Below are 21,101 nucleotides of genomic sequence, written 5' to 3' on the forward strand. Positions count from 1 at the left end.
ACAAGCCTATAAAATATCCATCCCAGTCCCACCAACAAGTAATTGAATCACATTGACATGATATCATCAACAATGAAGTTTCCCTCATGCATATTACTTCTCCTCCTAATCCTAACCACACATCTTTTCATTCCTTCACTCTCAGAACAATGCAATCCACATGACAAAAAAACCCTCTTTCAAATCAAAAAACAATTTGGCAACCCAACCAAACTCTCTTCATGGGATTCAACTACCGACTGCTGCAACGGAACATGGTATGGTGTTTTTTGCGACAAACAAACCTACCGTGTCAGCACCCTTGATCTCCAGGACCTCGACCTTCCTCACCCTGTTCCAATTCCACCCTCCATATTCAACCTCCCTTTCCTCTTATACCTCACTCTCATGAACACACCCAACCTCGTCGGAACTATCCCTCCCTCCATATCCAACCTCACCAAACTCAATTCCATCTACATCATCCAAACCAACATCTCCGGCGAGATACCTAACACTCTCTCAGAGATCAAAACCCTAGTAACCATCGACATCAGCGACAACAAACTCACTGGTCCCCTCCCCGCATCACTCTCAACTCTACCTAACCTCGCTGGAATCTTCTTCTATAGAAACCAGCTAACAGGAGCAATACCGAAGTCATACGGCTCATTCCCGAAATCTTTTGTAGGGTTGGATCTGTCGCGAAACCGTCTCTCCGGGAAGATTCCAGCGTCTCTGGGGAAGCTGAATTTGCAGATTTTGGACTTGTCATGGAACGCGTTTAAGGGTGATGCTTCAATGTTCTTTGGCTCGACGAAACAGACTTCTGATTTAGTGTTAGCGATGAATTCATTTGCTTTTGATTTTGGGAAAGTTGAGTTGCCGAAGAATTTGGGTAAGTTGGATTTGAGGAACAATAAAATCTATGGTACACTACCGGAGGGACTAACGGAGCTGAAGTTGCTGAATTTTTTCTATGTAGGCTACAATAAATTGTGTGGTCAAATTCCACAAGGTGGTAACTTGGTACGGTTTTATGAGACTAGTTATGAGCATAACAAGTGCTTGTGTGGTTCTCCTCTTCCCGCCTGCAAGACTTGAATTCAATGGATCACAGAGTTATATCCTCCTATTATTTATAAGTTTTAAATAAAGATACCGGCCTTCCTAAATTTCAATCCATAAGAATAAGGAGCATGATATTTGAATTTTGAACACCACCACTTTTTATCATTCTAGTTCCATCAAATAATCAGTCTATCACATTATTTAATTTTCCTTTATCTCTAGGTGTATGCATCTCATTTTCAGTGGGGTGTACCCAAAAACATTTTCCAAATAATAAATGTATTGGAAAAATATACTGTGTGTCTTTTTTAAAGAAATATACCAAGTGTTAAATAGGATTTTTGAGTTTATGTGATATTGATTTAGTTGTTAGGGATATGACATAATATATATATATGAGTTGAAATTTGAACCCCAAACATTTCACTTACTTGTCTTAAGAGATAAATTTTTAGATGCTAAATTAGATGATAAAAAAAGATAGCGACTTTTGATAATCAATAGCAATAATGAAAGAAAAAAAGAATAAGAGAAAATAATGGTCGTTACATAAGACAGTCAAGCAGCAATTCAATGAAAATAGAAGTGTAACCAAAAGCAATTTGACTTGTTTTGTCAAAAAGGCAATTGGCTTGTGTTTAAAAGTCAAATACTATGTAACCAAAAAAAAAAAGTCAAATACTATTGATTAAAACTAGAGCAATGTTTGGTGGACACCATCTTATTTTATTTTTCGAGGTATGAATGTGGGTCCCATATGAAGTGTATAATGAAGTAGATGGATGTTCATGAGACATTACTCTAAAAATAATATGGTGATGTTTATGGGGACGTTTGTTTTTGGGAAACACAAATTAATCTCAGGAATAATTTATCCGGGAATGAAAATATGAAAATTTGATTCTTGGGTATTTGTTAAAAAAAATGTTTGGCAAATAACTTGATATTTCTGGAAAAATTGAAAGTTACATTTTTTTTTTAGAATATATGTATAATATCATGGGAATGCACATTCTCATCTCTTTACATGGGAATAAATTCATAGGAATAATGGAAGTTATGGGAAGTTACTCCATTCCAAGGAACCTTTATACCCATGAATATTTTTTCTCAACCTCATAACAAACATGGGTATAATCATTCCGTAACCATGTATTCATGGGAATATCATTCTTAACCTTGAAACAAACACCCCCTATATCTTTATCCATCCATTTTACAACTCGGATATGAAGCATCTTCATACAAAACAAGGAAAGAAGGTGGAAACGTAGAGCCTATCCAAAGTGTAGAATAAATGGATAAGGTGTTCATGAAATAGTTGTTTTGGTGGAAAGTGCGCCATATGTGGAACATAGTTGTTGTTCTAGTTCTAGATATAGATTGTAATGAAATAGTTTAACTCAAGTGTCATTAAGTTTTAAGTCACAATAGAATTCTGGTTTATTCAATCACCTGATCCCTTAATTAAAATGATTGTTTCAATTTGGTCCCTTAACTATAATTTGTATCAATTTGGTCCCCTATGTTTTGCTTTGTTATTAGTTTTAGTCTTTTTTATTAGTTTCTCTAAAAAAAACGTTAACAGAAAAGACTTAAACTAGTAACGAAACAAAACATAGGGACGAAGCTGAAACTTTTGAAGGAGTTTAATGTGAGCAATAATAATTTGTGTGGGGAGATTCCAGTAGGTGGAAAACTGCAAAGCTTTGATAAGTCTTGTTTATGCTCATAATAGGTGTTTGTGTGGCTCTCCTCTTCCACCTTGCAAGACTTGAATTGAATATGACAAAACCATGTGACCTGTTTTATTTAGTTTTAAATAAAAATGGCGGTTTAAGTTAAAATCCGTATAAGAGAAGTGCCGTGTGTTGATGTAATTTTGGATTATAAATTACTAATCCTTGTGCCTCATATATTATTATGGATCTAATATGCATCGCATTCGTTGCAGATTTTTAATATGCATCGCACTCGTTGCTTGTATTAACAAATTTTTACGCGCGCGCACACACATATATATAAGAGAAAGTTGATATAATAAAATTTTGAAAACTCATGACTATTTTTAAAATATCAACATTAATGTAGTGTTTTTGTTAAATAAATTTTCATTTTATATTTAAAACACCATTAAATATTTACACCGCATTCATTGATGATTTTATATGCGCTTATATATGCAGAAGAAAATTGTCACGTATATACGATAGTCGATATGATTTTGCCCTCTATTTTTGGCCACCTCTTTTCAATTTCGCCCTCCTACATATCTCTTAGACCATCCACAATGGTGGATGCTTCTTCTATTTAGCACCACATTAAATAGACATCCTCATTGTGGAGTATAATATATGGTTGCTAATCGAGGAGGGTGGCTACGGAAGCACTCTCTCTCTTCATTTTTTTGGGTCTCATTTAATAAGTTTTTGTAAAATGAATAAATTTTGTTGAAATGAAATGATACAAAGTTTTTGTGGGACATATTTTATAATTTCTTTTGAGATGCTGGGTTGAAGAAAATTGGTGCTTATTAAGTATTATCGTAAAATTAATGATGTGGACATAGATGACCCATTTAAACACCCAATATGGGGTGCTCTGTTGTGGATGGTCTTATGTATTTCCATTGAGAAATGATATTTGAACAACCATTTTTTACAACTTTTGTGACAACTTTCTCTCATACTCACATTATCTTTTTACTTTCTCTCTCTATTGCTTTGATTTTTGTGTCAATACCTCATTTTCTTTGTAAAATTTTGGTTGTAACAAAAATTATCACATATATAGATGTTCAAATAGCACAGCTCTTTTCCATTACATATTAATTGACATCCATTGTCATGTTACAAAATAATTGCCTTTTATTTCATATGTCTAGGTTACACTTTGTACATAATTGTACAAAGGTAATTCTTGCAAGATCATTTCTCTCATCAATCTTCTTTCCGCTATAAAAGTTGTTATAAAAAAACTGAAAGGGAGCACCCCTTTTCTGGTTTTATGTCTTTTTATGAACCCTTTTAATGTTTTATTGTGTGCTTACTTTGAGTGCCAACCTTTCAAGATTTTTTTAACCTTTCAATTCCATAATGAAAAAAAAAAAAAAAAAAAAACTGTTGTATGACTTACTTAAACAGATGTCATATGTACAATCCCTTATGTAAGCGTGTGAAATTTTTTATTTTATTTTTGTCAAGCAGTTTAGTGGCTAGAATTCATCCTTTTTAAGGTGAATAAGTGGGGTGTCTGGGGTTCGAACCCCAGACCCTGCATATAACAATGAATGTCCCTGCCAACTGAGTCAAACTCAAGGGGACAAAGAATAGTAAATTTTAGGAGGGTTGTATGTGTAGTAGAAAAAGAATAGTAAATTTTTCAAACTTTTATGATTTATTTATTTGAGTAAATAGTCAATTTCCCCCCTGAAATTGTAAGTTTCATCAATTACCCCCTGAAATTTCACAACATTAGTCAATTTACCCCCTCCGTCAAATTTTTCTGTTAGTGAACATGACGTTTTGCAAATACCCCCTGAAGTTTTGCACTTATGTGCAAAATGCCCCCCAAACTTAAAAATTTATATTATTTTTTTCTTAAAAACAAACAATTAATAGTTAAATATTAAAGCTAACTATTAATTTTGGAGTTTGGAAAAACTACATAGATATATACATCAAAATAGGGAAAAATGTGTATTTTTAAAGTGACAATAATGGTTATTTCTAATAGACAAATTATTATTTTTAGAGGTTTATAAACAAATTAATAATCGGATTTAAATTTATATTTTCTCCTTCACTACCTTAGTCTTTTAACTCCTCCAACTCCTTCAACAATTTGCTCAAACCATTTAAACTACACAACCCCCAATATTAATCCACAAATCATCCTATTATTGTCACTTTAAAAAATACATATTTTTTCCCATTTTGGAACCTATTTTGATGTATATATGCATGTAGTTTTTCCAAATTCCAAAATTAATAGTTAGTTTTAATATTTAACTATTAATTGTTTGTTTTTAAGAAAAAAATAATATAAATTTTTAAGTTTGGGGGGCATTTTGCACATAAGTGCAAAACTTCAGGGGGGTATTTGCAAAACGTCATGTTCACTAACAGAAAAATTTGACGGAGGGGGTAAATTGACTAACGTTGTGAAATTTCAGGGGGGTAATTGAAATTTTGTTAATTTCAGGGGGATAATTGATGAAACTTACAATTTCAGGGGGAAAATTGACTATTTACTCATTTATTGTGTATATTTTTTTCCGTCATTTTCATCGAGTGAGACTATTGCAATATATATTAAACTTTTATTTCTAGCATCTTTTATTTTTGTTACAAGGCTAAAAAAAAGAATAAAAAGAACATAAAAAAGAAAAGAAAACTAGGGCCTAAAAAAGAAAATTCCCCATGCGTCGATCCTTAGCAAGGGAAGGAGGTTGACTTGAGGCGAGGAGTGGGTGATGATCTTCACATCTGAGGAAGCTCCTAGTTTAGCCAGGTAGTCAGCATATTTGGTTTCCCTCTCTCTGAGAGTATGCCAGTGGGAGTAATTACGGTTGTCTAACATGTCCTTAATATCTTGAATTAACACAGCATAGGTATGAAACAGCGACATGTTAACAAAGATGAGATTGATGTAGAGTAGAGAGTCAGAATTACATACCAAATCATCCATGCCCATTTCAATAGCATTACTCAACCCATGGTAAATAGTTGTGAATTCTGCCAAGAGGATATCAGTAGAGTTGGGAATGAAACCTGAAAAGCCTGATAGATAAAAGTATGCACTATTACGGAGTTAACTCACGCTAGTGTAAATCTCAGTGTAAATCTCTGCATGAGTTAACTCACGCAGCGTGAATTAAGTCACGCTGATTTAACACTAGCGTGAGTTAACATGCGTAAGGGTATTTTGATCAGTTCAGTTGAGAATGAGCAAAAACTGTTGAGTAAAGAGCAGAATTCCGAACTTTTGGCCCCAAGTTACCAATGAAACAAACATTGGCCCCAAACCCTATAAGTACCACTGAGGAGAGTAAAAGCATAAATAAATCTAGGAGACAAACTTGAAAGAATTTTTTTTTCCTTTGGTCTCTATTATAAAAAACTTATCACTTTTTATTAAGCGATCTATAAGAAACTATTTGCTTTCTAGATTCATTGAAAAGTGATATGTTTCTTATAATAAAGACCGATGGAAGTACCAACGGGTGGGAGCGATTGAGCAAAATCAAGAGAAGGACCATCCAATAATGGTAGAAGGTGGTGACAACAGGTTTTAAAGTTTTAGTTTAATCAATAATACCTATGTGTTATATACTTCTATTTAATTTCTTTTTTGTCATTTAATTATTGTATATTCTGCCAAGTCAACTACAAGCTGGTTTAATCTATGATCAGAGGAGAAACTTGACGAAAAGATATCACAGATGCTAGGTGATGTCAACTTTCACAATGCAAATTACCGTTACGACATGGTACATTATTTTGTGGTTAAATAATCTATAGGTTTTTTTTAATAGCAAAAAAAAATATCTATAGGTTTTGGTATTGGAGTTTGCTGTCTAGATAATCATAATATTGAAAATCTAAGTTCATCAAATTTTGATTACATATTCACACTAACCCACCTTTGATCTGGCTACAACACAATGTTTAACTTTTGAACAATACTTATTGAAAGTCCGATATGTTGGATATAACATGACCCCTGAAAGTATTTTTATAAATTGAAGGCCTTCCATGCTTTACAAGATGGTTTTTAGGGTTTAGAAGTTTGTTTCTAGAAATTAGAATACAAATTAAAAATTGATTTTTTTTCAATAAATATAATTATTTATTATAATTTTATAAATTGGAGGCCTTCCATATAGGGATGGCAATGGGTAGGGTACTACAGTGTCCGTCTCCATACCCGCATTTATAAAAAAATACTCGTACCCGTACCCACGTGGGCAACAACTTTAGTCTCCTTCCCCATACCTTATGGGTACCTAAGTGCCCATACCCGCATCCATTATCTGAACTTTAACTATGAAAAAACAAAAAAAAAAACATCACAAATGAAATAAAACTACGATCCCAATTTTTTAAAATTAACTCATAAAATAATATGAATCGTGGTGTTTAGTCAAATAGAAAACATCCAAAATATCCCTAAAAAATCATACACCGGCATGATGGAGTTGTTATTGTATTAAACAGTTGTTTGGTTTAAGTTTAGGTTTAGGCTTAAATAGTTAAATAAATAAATTAATTATACATAAAAAATAAATAAATAATTTATGATATTATATAAATATGTGTATGCGGGGTTGCGGGTCTGGGCAGTATAGTACCCTTACTCGTGCCCATATCCATTTAATTTTGTGGGTATTACCCGTACCCGTGCCCATACCCATAAAAACGGGGTTTTACCCTACCCATTATAGGTATTTTTTGCGAGTACCCATTGGGTCTGGGTCCAATTGCCATCCCTACTTCCATGCTTTACAAGATGGTTTTTAGGGTTTAGTCGTTTGTTTCTAGAAATTAAAATACAAATTAAAAATTGATTTTTTTTCTTCAATAAATATAATTATTTATTATAATTATTTGTATAGTATTGTAACATATATATCTATACTATATATAAAGAAAACTGTCCCTTTCAACACACTTTTGGGTTGGAATTTTCTTTTCAAAAATACCCTTAATTTTAAATTTTAATTTTATTTTAAATACAAATAACACATGTAACAAATATATAACAATAAATTTAATTTAAGGAGAAAACTTACGCACAATTCCTTATGAACTGTTCTTACTGTTAGTCAATTATAAAATAACACATGGATTACTAATCCATGTCACTAATCATCCCCGTTAACCCTATTTTACCTCTGTAACCACAGATCAAACTCACAAAAAACTAGCATAGAACAAAAATTCATATTACTTTTTTATCAGCCGCTTTAATGTTGTACATTTGTGTTCCCCTAAAAAAAATGTTGTACATGTGTGTTGTTCCCCTCAATACAACCGACAAAGATTGCCAAGTATTTTCATATCCCTTACACAAAAAAACAGTATTTCCATATTATTTTTTTATTTTATTTTATTAATATAAGTTACTTTTCCTTAGCCATTGGTCAATTATAACAAACGTGAGCAAAAAATAATGGTAAAGATTGAACTTTGAATCATCTAAAAAAAGATTAGTAACAAACGTGAGCAAAAAATATTGTTAAAGATTGGACTTTAAATCCTCTAAAAAAAATATTACTAACTAACATGAGAAAAAAAATAATGTTAAAGATTGAACTTTAAATCCTCTAAAATAAATATTAGTAACAAATGTGAGCAAAAAATATTGTTAAAGATTGGACTTTAAATCCTCTAAAAAAAAAATTAGTAACAAACATGAGCAAAAAGGTTGGACTTTAAATCCTATAAAAAACAGATTAGTAACAAACGTCAGAAAAAATAATGTGATTGGACTTTAAATCCTCTAAAAAAAGATTAGTAACAAACGTGAGCAAAAAACATTGTTAAAGATTGGGTTTTAAATCATCTAAAAAAAGATTAGGACTCAAAATATTTTAGAAAAAAGATTTTTTAGCACTATATTAAATAAATATTAGTAAGTAGGGTTCTCACAGTTCATAGTTCGTTCCCGCATTGTATCAAAATTCAGAATTAATCTGTAAGTTTTTTTTCTTTTTCTTTCATGTTACAACTAATCAAAGTCGATTAATTTTATGAATTATTTGACTTTGCTGGTTTATAAGTGATTATGATTCAAATTGTTTGCGATTAATTTCAAGGATTATTTGACTTTGCTGGTATAATTGCTTATACAAACTATGATAGTATGATTTTTTTTTTTTTATATAAATAGAACCGTTGTTATTTTTTTAAAAATTATTAAATAAATCATTATTTTGTTTAATACAGGCAATATAGCTTCAGCAACGTAGGTGCCGATGATGACATTGAAAACTCTATCACTCAACTCCTTAATATTTTCTATGTGATCTTTGTTTCCCCACTCTAGTTTTTTTTTTTTTTTTTTTAGTTAGTTTAGTAAGCAATGGTTGTCCTCTTCACATGCAAGTTGTGACACCCCACCATTGATAAGGACCTCCAATATTTTAAAATGGTCTTCCTTCACTGTTGATGTTGTAGCATAGCCCCGGAACAATCTCACATTTACATTAGCTCCCACATTCTATTTAATCTTAACACTTAAATTTATTTTAGCGACATGTCACATATCTATGACTTGAAATTGGATAAATAGAGTACACCTAAATGGAGCAATGATGAATGTCGCTATTTGAACAAATATCACAGTCATACATTGATAAAAAATGTTAAAAATTCATGTCTTCTTTTGTTAAAAAAATTAAATATATGCATGGTACTTGTACTAACTCTTTCATTATTACCCCTACAAAATAAACAACGAAAATCTCTTTCATTATAAATCATTAATCTTTTAATTTTGATGGTTCTTATTAGAAAAATGGGAAATAGAAAAAGTCAACTATCGAGGGAGGATCACCAGAAAGTAAGGACAAAATATGAAAGGAAAAGAAAACAGAGAATGGACAACGAGCAAACACAACAACGACTCCTTCAAAGACGAGAAAATTATAAATGCCGAAAAGAAAAAGAAAAAGGAAATGAAGTTGAAATATCATGCACTAATGATATCGTTGAGCCAACGTGCCCTATCAAATTTTCACAGATATGAATTTTTTAAATATACACTTCCAAGGAACCCATGACAACGAAGCAGAATTAAGTACCATACATATTGATGACCTAACACTTGGTTAGTGATGAAAACAAAATTATATATTTTTACACATATTTAATAATTACTATTATTTATTTTTATATTGTCAGCCTTTTTTTTTGTCATAAATATTCTTATATATTTATTTTAACTACCAGATCTTAATAATGCATCAACTTTTCAAGGAACTCATGATAATGAATCAGAACATGATGAACAAGAATATTAAGAACCAAAATATGGTAACTCCAATGCTTTGGTAGAATATATCAAATATTTACATTTGTTATGTCATAAATTATAATATCACTTTGGTTGCAGATAATGTAGAAGTTGATGAAATTTTTGAAGATGCACTAATACAAGATGTGGATATGGAAGACACAATTAATGAAAATTTTGGAGATGCACAAATACAAAATGAGGATATGGGGGACACAGTTAATGAAAAATATAAGATGTGGATATGGAAGACACAATTAATGAAATTTTTTGAGATGCACAAATACAAAATGTGGATATGGATGACACAATTAATGAAAATTTTGAAGATGCACAAATACAAGATGAGGATATGGAGGACACAGCTAATGAAAATTATTTTGTATTTTATCTTACGATGTTACTAATTACTATTAGAATAAACAATAAAAGATCATTATTTTATCTTTATTTTATATGCAGTCGAACTAAAATATGTTGAGTTCATAAATAATTTTGTTATATGCCTTGGCAATATTTTGTTTATAAATCAATATATCAATAATTTTCATTAATATTTTAAAATCTAATCAAAATCATACAAACAAAATAATAAAATAATCACATGCGTTAGAGCAGTAGAAAGAGCGGACAAACGGGCACTACCGTGCTCGTCTTTCCGCTAGTTATATATAAAGAGAATATGAGATTTTGGGCTGAATTTTTTGTTATTTCAATTATACCCTTGAACAAATTTTCCTATAAATAATGTTATATTTTTTTTTTGGAGAATAATGTTATATTGTTGTTGTTATTAAAAAAGATAAGAATTTTTGTTAAATTTATTATATTATTGTTGTCATTGAAAAAGATAAATATGGTTTGTTGAATTTGTTATATTTAAAAGTAACAAATATCTATACTTATAATTTTATTTATATGAAACATCGTTTGTAATTTACACGTAAATTTCTATATAATATCGTTAATCTACACGTGTAAGCGCAATAAAAAGAGCGGAAAGACGGGTTGGATAGTTTATAATGTATGTCAAAGGAAATGGATTATGGAGTCATTTGAATGACATCTTTAAGGCATTGACAAATAAATTTGATTTAGTCATTTAGATGAGTGAGGAGGATCCAACGATGCTCAAATTTTCGCTTGGATTTTAGTACGGTTGATTTTCAGATGATTAATAATAACTTATCCAATAATTAGTGTGTGCATTCAAAAGAATGGCAAAATAAAGGAAGTTCTATAAGATAACCATCACATATGAACATTTGGTTATTAAAAGGAGTAAGGGAATCGATCACCTTAATCAAGTGGTTGGAGTTTCAATATTTTGACTCTTACAAATATTATACATTTAATTATTTTAAATTAACATGATATATTTTTACTGTTTATGACTTTTATATTTTCTTCTCTCTAGAATTTTCTCAGCATTTATAAAATAACAAAAAGAATACAACATGAGAAAATGGATTTTTGACAAATATTGAAAACTCACCAAACAAGTTGATCAATACTTGATGGTACTTTTTTTTACGCAATACATAGATATATTAGATTGTACTTTAGTTTTAGATCTAGTGCAATGCAATGCATCTTCTCTGGTGAACCCGTACTAGTTAATGCATGCAACGATAAGTCCCGCTCGAAATCCTTTCTTTATTCCTGATAGAATAAAAAAAAGAAGCTTCAAAGCAAGAAGCAAATGAAACTGAAAAGGATTGGTAACAACCCATAAGTCTATGACAGAAGAAATTCCCATAATATGGGTCAATCAATTACATTGTTTAGACAATAAAAACAAGCAGTACTATAATGTCAGGAATCCAAATATAAACGTCCTATGTTGGTTTTTAGTTAAAAACATAAGATCACATGGCATGAGCATAATATTTTTCTTTAAGGCTGTGGTAACATAAAAAAGTTAGCTTATAGCTTGTTGGACTAGTTTATAAGTTTGTTTTGATAGAATGAGATGTGTTTGGTAAAAAGTTTTTCTTACTAATTTATAGCGTTTTTTAAGAAACTAATTCAAGTAGCTTTTTAACTTTTAACTTTTAGCTTTTTATATTTTCTTCCATTTTTAACCTTTATTTATTTATTATTATTATTATTTTTAAACAAGTGAGCACTAAACCCACGTTATCAAAGTAACTGCCATTTGTTTCTTCTTCTTTGCTGAACAGCCATGCACTTTCTTTTTTCCTTTTATATATAGATCCTCTTGCATTTTATTAGTTTATATACTATTTATAATTTCAAATAAAACTATATAATTTTCAAAAAATAAAAAGATATATTATATGAAAGTTCTTTTAAAAAAGATATATTATATCAAAGTTAAAATGTTTAATTACACAAAAATCACAATTTAATTTAATACCACATTTACCATTTTAAAGATGAAAATAATTAAAATATTTAAAAATAAATATATTAAGTGAAATTGTTTATAAATAAATAAAATAGATATGTACTTTTATGTCATTTTATATTTACTAGCAACTTCAACCATCAACTTTACCAAACACATTAATTTTAATAAGTGAACTTTATCAGCTATAAGCTATCACCTTTCAGCCATCAACTATAAACTAACTTTTTAACTATCAACTAAATTATCAGCTAGATTATCAGCTATCATGCTAGCTTATAGCAAAGTGAAAACTCTATTGGCAATCAATAGAAATAAGTGCATGACCTTTTATAACCATTAAATTGATTAAACACACGCTAAACCAAATACACTTGATTATTTCTCTTTTGTCTTCGTTTCATTGACTTTCATCAAAGACAAACACCAACCATATCAGACTTCTCAAATCCCTCTATATTCATTCTTCTTCTGGCTATCTCACTCTCACTATTTACTTATTTATCATAAAATCAACACTTTTTTTATCCAAATTAAACAGGAATGTGTTGATTTTTCCTTCAGTCTAATTGTAAAAATAATCTACTTCAGTCTTACCCTTATTCTCAACCAATTGTTCATGTGTTTCTAAAAAATTTAATGCTCATTTTAGCATAAACTTATAAAAGAATGGCACTCAAATCTGTAAATCTACCATGTGAACAGATTTTAGAGAAACCCAGGAAATAAAAGATTCAAATTTCATTTATATCAAAGGTCTTAGAACAAAACTTCAATATTTAATAGAGAAAAACGTAAATATATATGATATATGATGCATGTGTACTTGTGTGTGTCAAAAACCTATTCTATTTTATCAAATCAAAACTAGAGTATAAAGATATTTTAATAACATTCTATTTTGCATTATAAAAAGTGTGCAAATCTCAAATGAAATAAATAATATGGAATACTAATGAAACAAAGAAGAATAGGAAATTCTATTAGACAATGATCGATATCGCATATAAGCATTTGACTCTTCCAAGTAGTCAGAAATTTTATCAAATTAAGTACGTGGTCAAAAATTCGACTCTTGACACTTATATATAAAGAAAATTCACAAGATAGAAGAGAGTCCAACTTGTTTGCCAAATAGCTATCTAGCGGATATTATAGTGAAAACTACATCATATGTTAATGTAACCCAAATACAGTTGGATGCACCGGTACTCGACAATATATTTCACAAGCACCTCTTTTCAACTTATGCTGGAAACCTTTTATTTTATTTTTTAATATTATATTTCAATATGTTTTCTTTTCATTTAACTTTATTTTATTTCTTAGAACCGTTTCATTTAATTTTATTACCTTTTTTTCAAAAGAATTTTATTATCTTTTTATGACTTATATATTTAATTTCAATATTGTTTAATCATCACAACCTCACAAATATTTTTATTCATGCTGTCATTTAATGATACCAAATATTTTTATCCATGTAAATATGCATTAGACTGATATTGCAGTTATTTTCCTGTATAACATTTTCCAAACGAGGTGTCAAGAACAATTCTGAACGGAAAGTGCAAAAAAATCACTCTCATTGATGACCAGATACAGAGACAATATAACTGTCACCTCATTACCGCCGATAGAGCAAGCTATGAAAAATACTTGGATGGGCAGCGATTCAATTTCTGCAGATAACGAGTGATGGAAGAAGGTGGTAAGCTCATCTTTGATCTCGAAAAGTCACAGAAGAACTTGCAAATTCGAGTTGTTCCAAAGTAGATCTTTGTTGTTGAACTATTTGAACTTCTACTATTTTGACGTATCTCTCTGTACTGTAGTCGTAAACTATCTTAACTTAGGGATGTCATTTGTTCTTTTCATTTTGTCTGATGTAAATATTGGCAAAAATTCCTTTTTGGTTAGCCTATGAAACTTGCAATCTCTTTTATAAACCTAACTATTATGTAACGTTAATCTGTTCATTGTTGGTTCCTTCATTGGTTCCAATTAGTATCATGTTAATTATAATGTTGTTTTCCTAATCTCTTGAACAAAATAAAACATGCTCTTTTCCTACAGCAAATCTTTATAATGCTTTGGTAAATGTTTTAAAAATGTACATATATATAACTTCTAATTGACAAGTTCTATGGTACACCCGATATATTTGAATGTACCGGTACACTCACTTTTTAAATCAATGGTTAAATGAGTTATTTTTTTGAAGAAAAATATTATTTTCTATCATTTATATTTATAATAACTAAATCTTATTCATCAAAAGTGTTAACGAAATAAAATTAATTTTTTTTGAACTTTTAGCACTCATAATTGATAACTTTGATTATATTTTACGATAATATGTAAAAAAATTACTATGATTCTTATAAACAATGAAATGATGTTTTTTCTTATGAAATGATGTTCTATACAATATAAATATTGACAAATAGTTATTTATTTCATAAAAAATGATCGTTAATTTATAAAATTATGAAGAAAGAGTATCGATACACCTCATTTTGTGAGTGCACCGTAGAAGTTCCCCTTCTAATTAACACTGCAATTTGTTTTGTACCTAGCACTTTTCAAATGAGATATCAATGACATTTTTAAAAGGAACACGGAAAACAATCACACTCATCGACAAACAAGCTCAAAAAAAGGTATAAGTGTCGCTTGATAACAGTAAAGAGAGCAAGTTACAAAAAATACTTAGGCGGCCAATGGTTCAAATTTTGCCGAGAACATATGTTAGAGGTAGGTGATAAGTTAATTTTTGATCTAGAGAAGCCACCTAAAAATATGCACGTTCAAGTCGCTCCCAAATAAAGATTTGGTGTTCATGATCCGCACTTTCAACATATCACCTTAACTCTAATCCTAGACAAGATTATCTTCACTCACCGATGCTACTTCTTTGCTTGATTTCATTTGATGTAAATATGGGTATCAATCATTTTTTGGTAACTCTATAACAACAACACTTTTTTTTTTATTATTTTGCATAATATGTAAATTCACACATCATTGGTTCCTTTATTGGTTCCAATTGTTTTCATCCTAAATATTATGTCAATTCCTAATATCATAAATTGATTATATGCTCCCTTAATCAGCCCATACATATTTTATGATGAATCACAATGTTCCGTCGTTTTAACATCTCTTCTTTCGAAGATTTTTTTTATCGAATACGTTATTGAACCCGTGTGAAGCACGTGTTTGTAACTAGTTTAACAAAAAAATTATATTTAACCTAACTTGACAGGTGGGATTTAGCATGGGAAAGGATAATTGTTTCCCACCATGGAAAAGTTATTCCAACAACATTTTTTTTAACAATACTATTCCAACAATTTGAATCACAGAAATCTCACAAACAGCTTAGTGTATTTTTCTTAACTATTTTTTTACTACAATTTTTAGTGACAAATGGGTCATTATTTTTCTATAAATTGAAGATTAGTTTTGGTTTGTGTTCATAAATGAAATTCATACTTTACAATTTCTTTAACAATTTTTACAACGTAAAACTATATACTGCAATCTTAAAAGTGCATATCCTTCTCCCTTAAACACAGACTTCCACTTCTTATTGTTGAGGTGGATTTATTTGAAGTTGGAAGATGAAGAAATACCTAAACCTTGTTCATAAAAATACTCAGATATGGTTCTGAATAATTTTATTTTGATGTTTTTTTTTTTAAAACGATTTAAATAAATCAGTAAATAATACTACCTCCGTTCCTTTTTAATTGTCACATTTTGACTTTTTACACAAACCAAGACACTAAATGTATTTCACTACTTTTGATACAATAACTTATGTTTTGCCTATAATATCATTGATTATTTAATATCATATTTCATATACTTTTCTCTCTCCAATAAATTACTAAGGGCTTTATAGGAAAAACAACATTTAAAGTTACATTGAACTTTGAAAGTGACAGTTAATTGGAAACAAAAAAATTATGTAAAAGTGACAGTTATAAAGGAACGGAGGGAGTATTATTTTGAATAAGTCTTATTTTAGAAACAGTTGGGAGAGGGGGAAAAAGCTGCCGTCAATTGCAATCTCATGGAGGTTTTTTTTAGGGAACAATCTCATTGAGGTTGAAGACGGGGAAAGTTATGGTGCATAAGTCATTTCCTTATGCACCATGCATAAACACTTCACAACCATTTGATTTCCTTCACACTTTCACAATCTGATCGCACACACGCCTCTGATTTCTGTTTCTTCTCCGAAAATCTCAACCTCACCGCCCCCTCTCATCTCTCCACCTCCGGCGATTATGTTTCCAATTCTGTTTCCAACTCCTCTGATTATGTTTTCCAACTCCTCCGATTCTGTTTTCCGGTGGTTCTGTTTCCAATTTCATCGGCGAAGCTCATCGTACCTTTATAGAGTACTGATTTTCAGCGGTTCTGTTTTCAATTATACCTTGCTGGATCAAAGAAAACCATTAAGTACATCTAATGGTTTTGGAGTACAACTCACAAAAACCATTTCCACAACAAAATGGTTTTGGAGTACAACTCACAGAAACCATTTCTTTCCTCCTCCTCCAATTGTGTCAGTCCAAAACTGAATGATGACAATGGCTCTAGGTCCTTAGTTTTTTTCACCTGCTGGAAACCATTAAGTACATCTAATGGTTTTGGAGTACAACTCACATAAACTATTTCTGAATTTATGCAGGGTGCATAAGGATTTCCGTATGCACCATAACCGAACCCGTTGAAGACAATGTTTGAAAAAGAAAGATATGGTGTGGACAAACTATGATAAATATATGTTATTTACTTAATCTAATGGACAAAAACAACTTTCCCATGATGGAAAACAAATATCCTTTCCCATGCTAAACCTCACCAACTTGACATTATGCACTAGACAAAATAATACAAATTACCGTAATGCCCATTGTATGGTAGCTTGTTGAATTTAATTTATTAACAAACAAAATACATAATTTGGAAGAACAATTCAAAAATCAAAGATAAGTAAAAATGCATCAAAGAACACTCCTCTATTACTAGTGGGGGACCAAAGGAGGAAAAGCAACGTTGCATTGTAGAGATGCACGTGAATGAAGACACCATGGACAAGGAAAATGTGAAAAAACAAACATGGAAAAAGGGCTGAATAGGAAAATACTAATACAGTTTTTTGTTTTTTTTTAATCAAAAGGAAAAAATAAATAAATGAAAAGAGTGATACAAAGATTGGGGGGACATGAAACCTGACCCAGGTACAACCCAAAAGGGAATACATCGATATAAAACAGACCTAGTGGATCAACCTTAATATATCGTAACAAAAATCTACTAACCACAGGCGCAACCCAGAGAACCCGCCTACGGGCGTGAAACCAAGTTACAAAAAAATATGAGAAGTAAATCTCTGTCAATAATAATTAAGGTTTAAAAAAGGCGAATGGATCGACCGTCAACACGGTAACAAAATCCAAGTGCCAACAGCTCCCTGAACTAAGCAGCAAGCATAAAAGCTCTTTCGAGCACCAAATACCAGAGTGTAGGCGAACGAGACAACTTGAAACCTGCAGATCTCAACAGACCTGGAAACATCAGAGAGTCTAAGCAATCAGGTCACCAAACACAACCAGCTTCAAACCTACACGTAAGAATTCAGATCGAGGGATGAGTCCAATACGTTAGTAACCAGACCCTTGCGGGTTATCAGAACCATACCCTTACGAGTTTTAGAAACCAAACCACATCAAGAAAGGAAAATTTGGAAAAAGCTAATAAATAGTTACTCCACTTGCTTGTAGACACATGATTTTTAAAATAGTTCACAACATTAAAAAGGAAAATTCTATGGTGAAATCATGAGAATGACTTTTCTGGTGAAGTCAACACTATAACATCAAAAGTGTAGTGAATAGCACCCCACTGTTTGTACGGTGCCATCAAAAGTTCAGTCCCCATAATATTATCAATTCATCAGATTAACAAGACTACACTTAATTTAATTTTATTATACCTTGTTTTAAGTGTAACATCCCAGAAAGTGTAACGCTTAAGACTATCACATAATATCATCAACTATGTTTGCACGTTAAAAATGCCAACAATAAAATAGTACATGTAAGTCCAAGATGTTGCAAATATTACTAGATGAATGGCTTATTGATGTGTTCAGCCCTTGCAATTAGGCGGCATTTAAAAATTCGTCCCTGTAATTGCTAATCCTGGCATTTTAACCCTGCAATTGTTAATCGTTTAAAATTTCGTCTCTCTCCCCACTTAATCACTGCCACGCCACATGAAATTCCAAATTTACCCCTGGGTTTCCAATTCTTTCTTCAATATTTTGTCCTCTTCTTAAGGGCAAAATTGGAATTTCATGTGTGACAGTGATTGCCACATCATCAAATTAGTGACGTGGCAGTGATTAATTTGGTCAAAGGACCAAATTTTAAACGATTAACAATTGCAGGGTTAAAATGCCAGGATTAGCAATTACAGGGACGAATTTTTAAATGCCGCCTAATTGCAAGGGCTAAACACATCAATAAGCCCTAGATGAATTACTATTGATCATTAATCAGCAATCAACAATTTAAAAATAAATCGAACATTAAGATCAAAATTAACTTTTTCAAAAAAATTAGTTTCCTGACTGCACTGTAAAAGCTCCCTAAAAAAAACTAAAAGATTACAACATCAGAAAATGGGTTTTAGACGAATATTCAAAACCCATAAGACAAGTTGATCAATACACGATTGTCCTAACAATGGTTGCTGAATTCTTTATAATGAAATATCATTCACTGCAATTATGCAAGACTTGCAAGGCATGAGAGGGGAACGAATTTCAGCACTATGTGACATGTAACTATTTACCTTCATGAAAGTAACATTACTCTAATTCATTACTACAAGCAGAACAATTTGTACTACTAGTCAATTATGTACGTATTACTGCTAATAGGCTGTCCACCTTAAATCTCAGCCCTTGATTTTATAAGATTTATATCTAAGGTCAGCAAAGCATTCTCTATATTGTGGACAAATTAAGGCATTGTATTCCACACCCTAAAACTACCATATCTGCCTATATATACGTATCCCAAGTAAGCTCAATGAGTAGCAACAAGTAATTGAAACACATGATACCATCAACCATGAACTTCACCTCATGCATATACCTTCTACTCATAATCCTAACCACAAATCACTTCATTCCTTCACACTCAGAAAACTGCAACCCAGATGACAAAAGAACCCTACTCCAAATCAAAAAAGAATTTGGCAACCCTAGCCAACTCTCTTCATGGGATCCAAACACAGACTGCTGCAACAACAAATGGAAAGGTGTCTCATGCAACTCAGACACACAAACCAACCGAGTAGAAAACCTTGATCTCGAGAACCTTGACCTACCTAAACCTGTTCCAATTCCACCCTCCATCGCTAACCTCCCTTTCCTTACCTTACTCTCTCTCTCCCACATCCCCAACCTTGTCGGCACTATCCTCCCACCGTCCATCTTCAAACTCAAAACTTAAGTACCTCACCCTCAGATACACCAACATCTCCGGCGAGATACCAAACACCCTCTCACAGATCAAAACGCTCTTACGCATCGACTTCTACAACAACAAACTAACTGGTCCCCTCCCCACTACACTCTCCTCTCTCCCTAACCTTACAGAAATCACTTTGGACGGCAACCAACTCAAAGGTACAATACCGGAGTCCTACGGCTCATTCCCAAAATCCTTTTCGTGGCTGTCTCTTTCGCGAAACCGCCTCTCCGGGAATATTCCGGCGTCTTTAGCAAAGCTGAACTTGGCGTTATTGGACTTGTCAGGGAACAAGTTGGAAGGTGATGCTTCCGTGTTATTCGGGTCCAAGAAAGAAAATAATGTAATATGGTTGCATAGGAACTTGCTGTCTTTTGATATCGGGAAGGTTGGGCTGTCCAAGAATTTGGAGTCGGTGGATTTGAGTAACAATAGAATCTACGGTACGCTACCTGTGGGATTTGCGAAGCTGGAGCTTTTGAAGGAGTTTAATGTGAGCTACAATAATCTGTGTGGTAAAATTCCACAACGTGGAAAACTACAAAGCTTTGATGAGTCTTGTTACGCTCATAACAAATGCTTGTCTGCCCCTCCTCTTCCACCTTGCAAGACTTGATCTGAATCTGATGACAAAACTATGTGAACGGTTTTAATGATGGCTGTCTTAGTTTATTTAAGTTCAAATCCATATAAGAGAAGTATATTATGTTTGATGTCATTTGGATAGCTAATTAATTACTAATCCCTCTGTGCATCATATTATGTCTCTATAAATCATACTTATATCTAATCCTATGCTAATGACTTTACAAAACCTAAACCTAGATTTTTAGGCGCCAAACTATTATGGCCGTTAGATCAATCTATTTGGGCGCCTGGAACATATCAGCCATTGATTGCTTTTTAACGCTTGATTACACACATCAATGCTAGATGTTAATGCTGGGTTGATTGCATTTATTGTTATTTGACTTGCACGGTTCAACCACATTGGTTTGAAATTCAAATTTCCTCTTCCATATTCCAATGGCGCATTAAATGTGTGTATCAAACCAATATGATATCTTTCAGCAACCATTTTTACCATCACCGCACCACCATGG

The 21,101-nt window shown here is 31.7% G+C and overlaps 1 protein-coding gene and 1 pseudogene across 1 annotated transcript; both read left to right on the forward strand.

Annotated features, from left to right (window-relative positions):
* LOC25493342 (polygalacturonase inhibitor 2) lies at positions 1-1,352 on the forward strand. The gene has a single exon (XM_013601824.3). The coding sequence runs from the start codon at positions 58-60 to the stop codon at positions 1,081-1,083; it is 1,026 nt and encodes a 341-aa protein (XP_013457278.1). The 5' UTR covers positions 1-57; the 3' UTR covers positions 1,084-1,352.
* An 18,094-nt stretch (positions 1,353-19,446) lies between these two features.
* LOC25493344 (polygalacturonase inhibitor 2-like) lies at positions 19,447-20,651 on the forward strand (annotated as a pseudogene).
* The last annotated feature ends 450 nt before the right edge of the window (positions 20,652-21,101 follow it).

The sequence above is a fragment of the Medicago truncatula genome, chromosome 4, assembly GCF_003473485.1.
Source record: "Medicago truncatula cultivar Jemalong A17 chromosome 4, MtrunA17r5.0-ANR, whole genome shotgun sequence".
Lineage (NCBI taxonomy): Eukaryota > Viridiplantae > Streptophyta > Magnoliopsida > Fabales > Fabaceae > Medicago > Medicago truncatula.

Coding starts and splice junctions, on each gene's coding strand:
- LOC25493342 (XM_013601824.3), top strand. CDS start 58: ATGATATCATCAACAATGAAGTTTCCCTCATGCATATTACTTCTCCTC.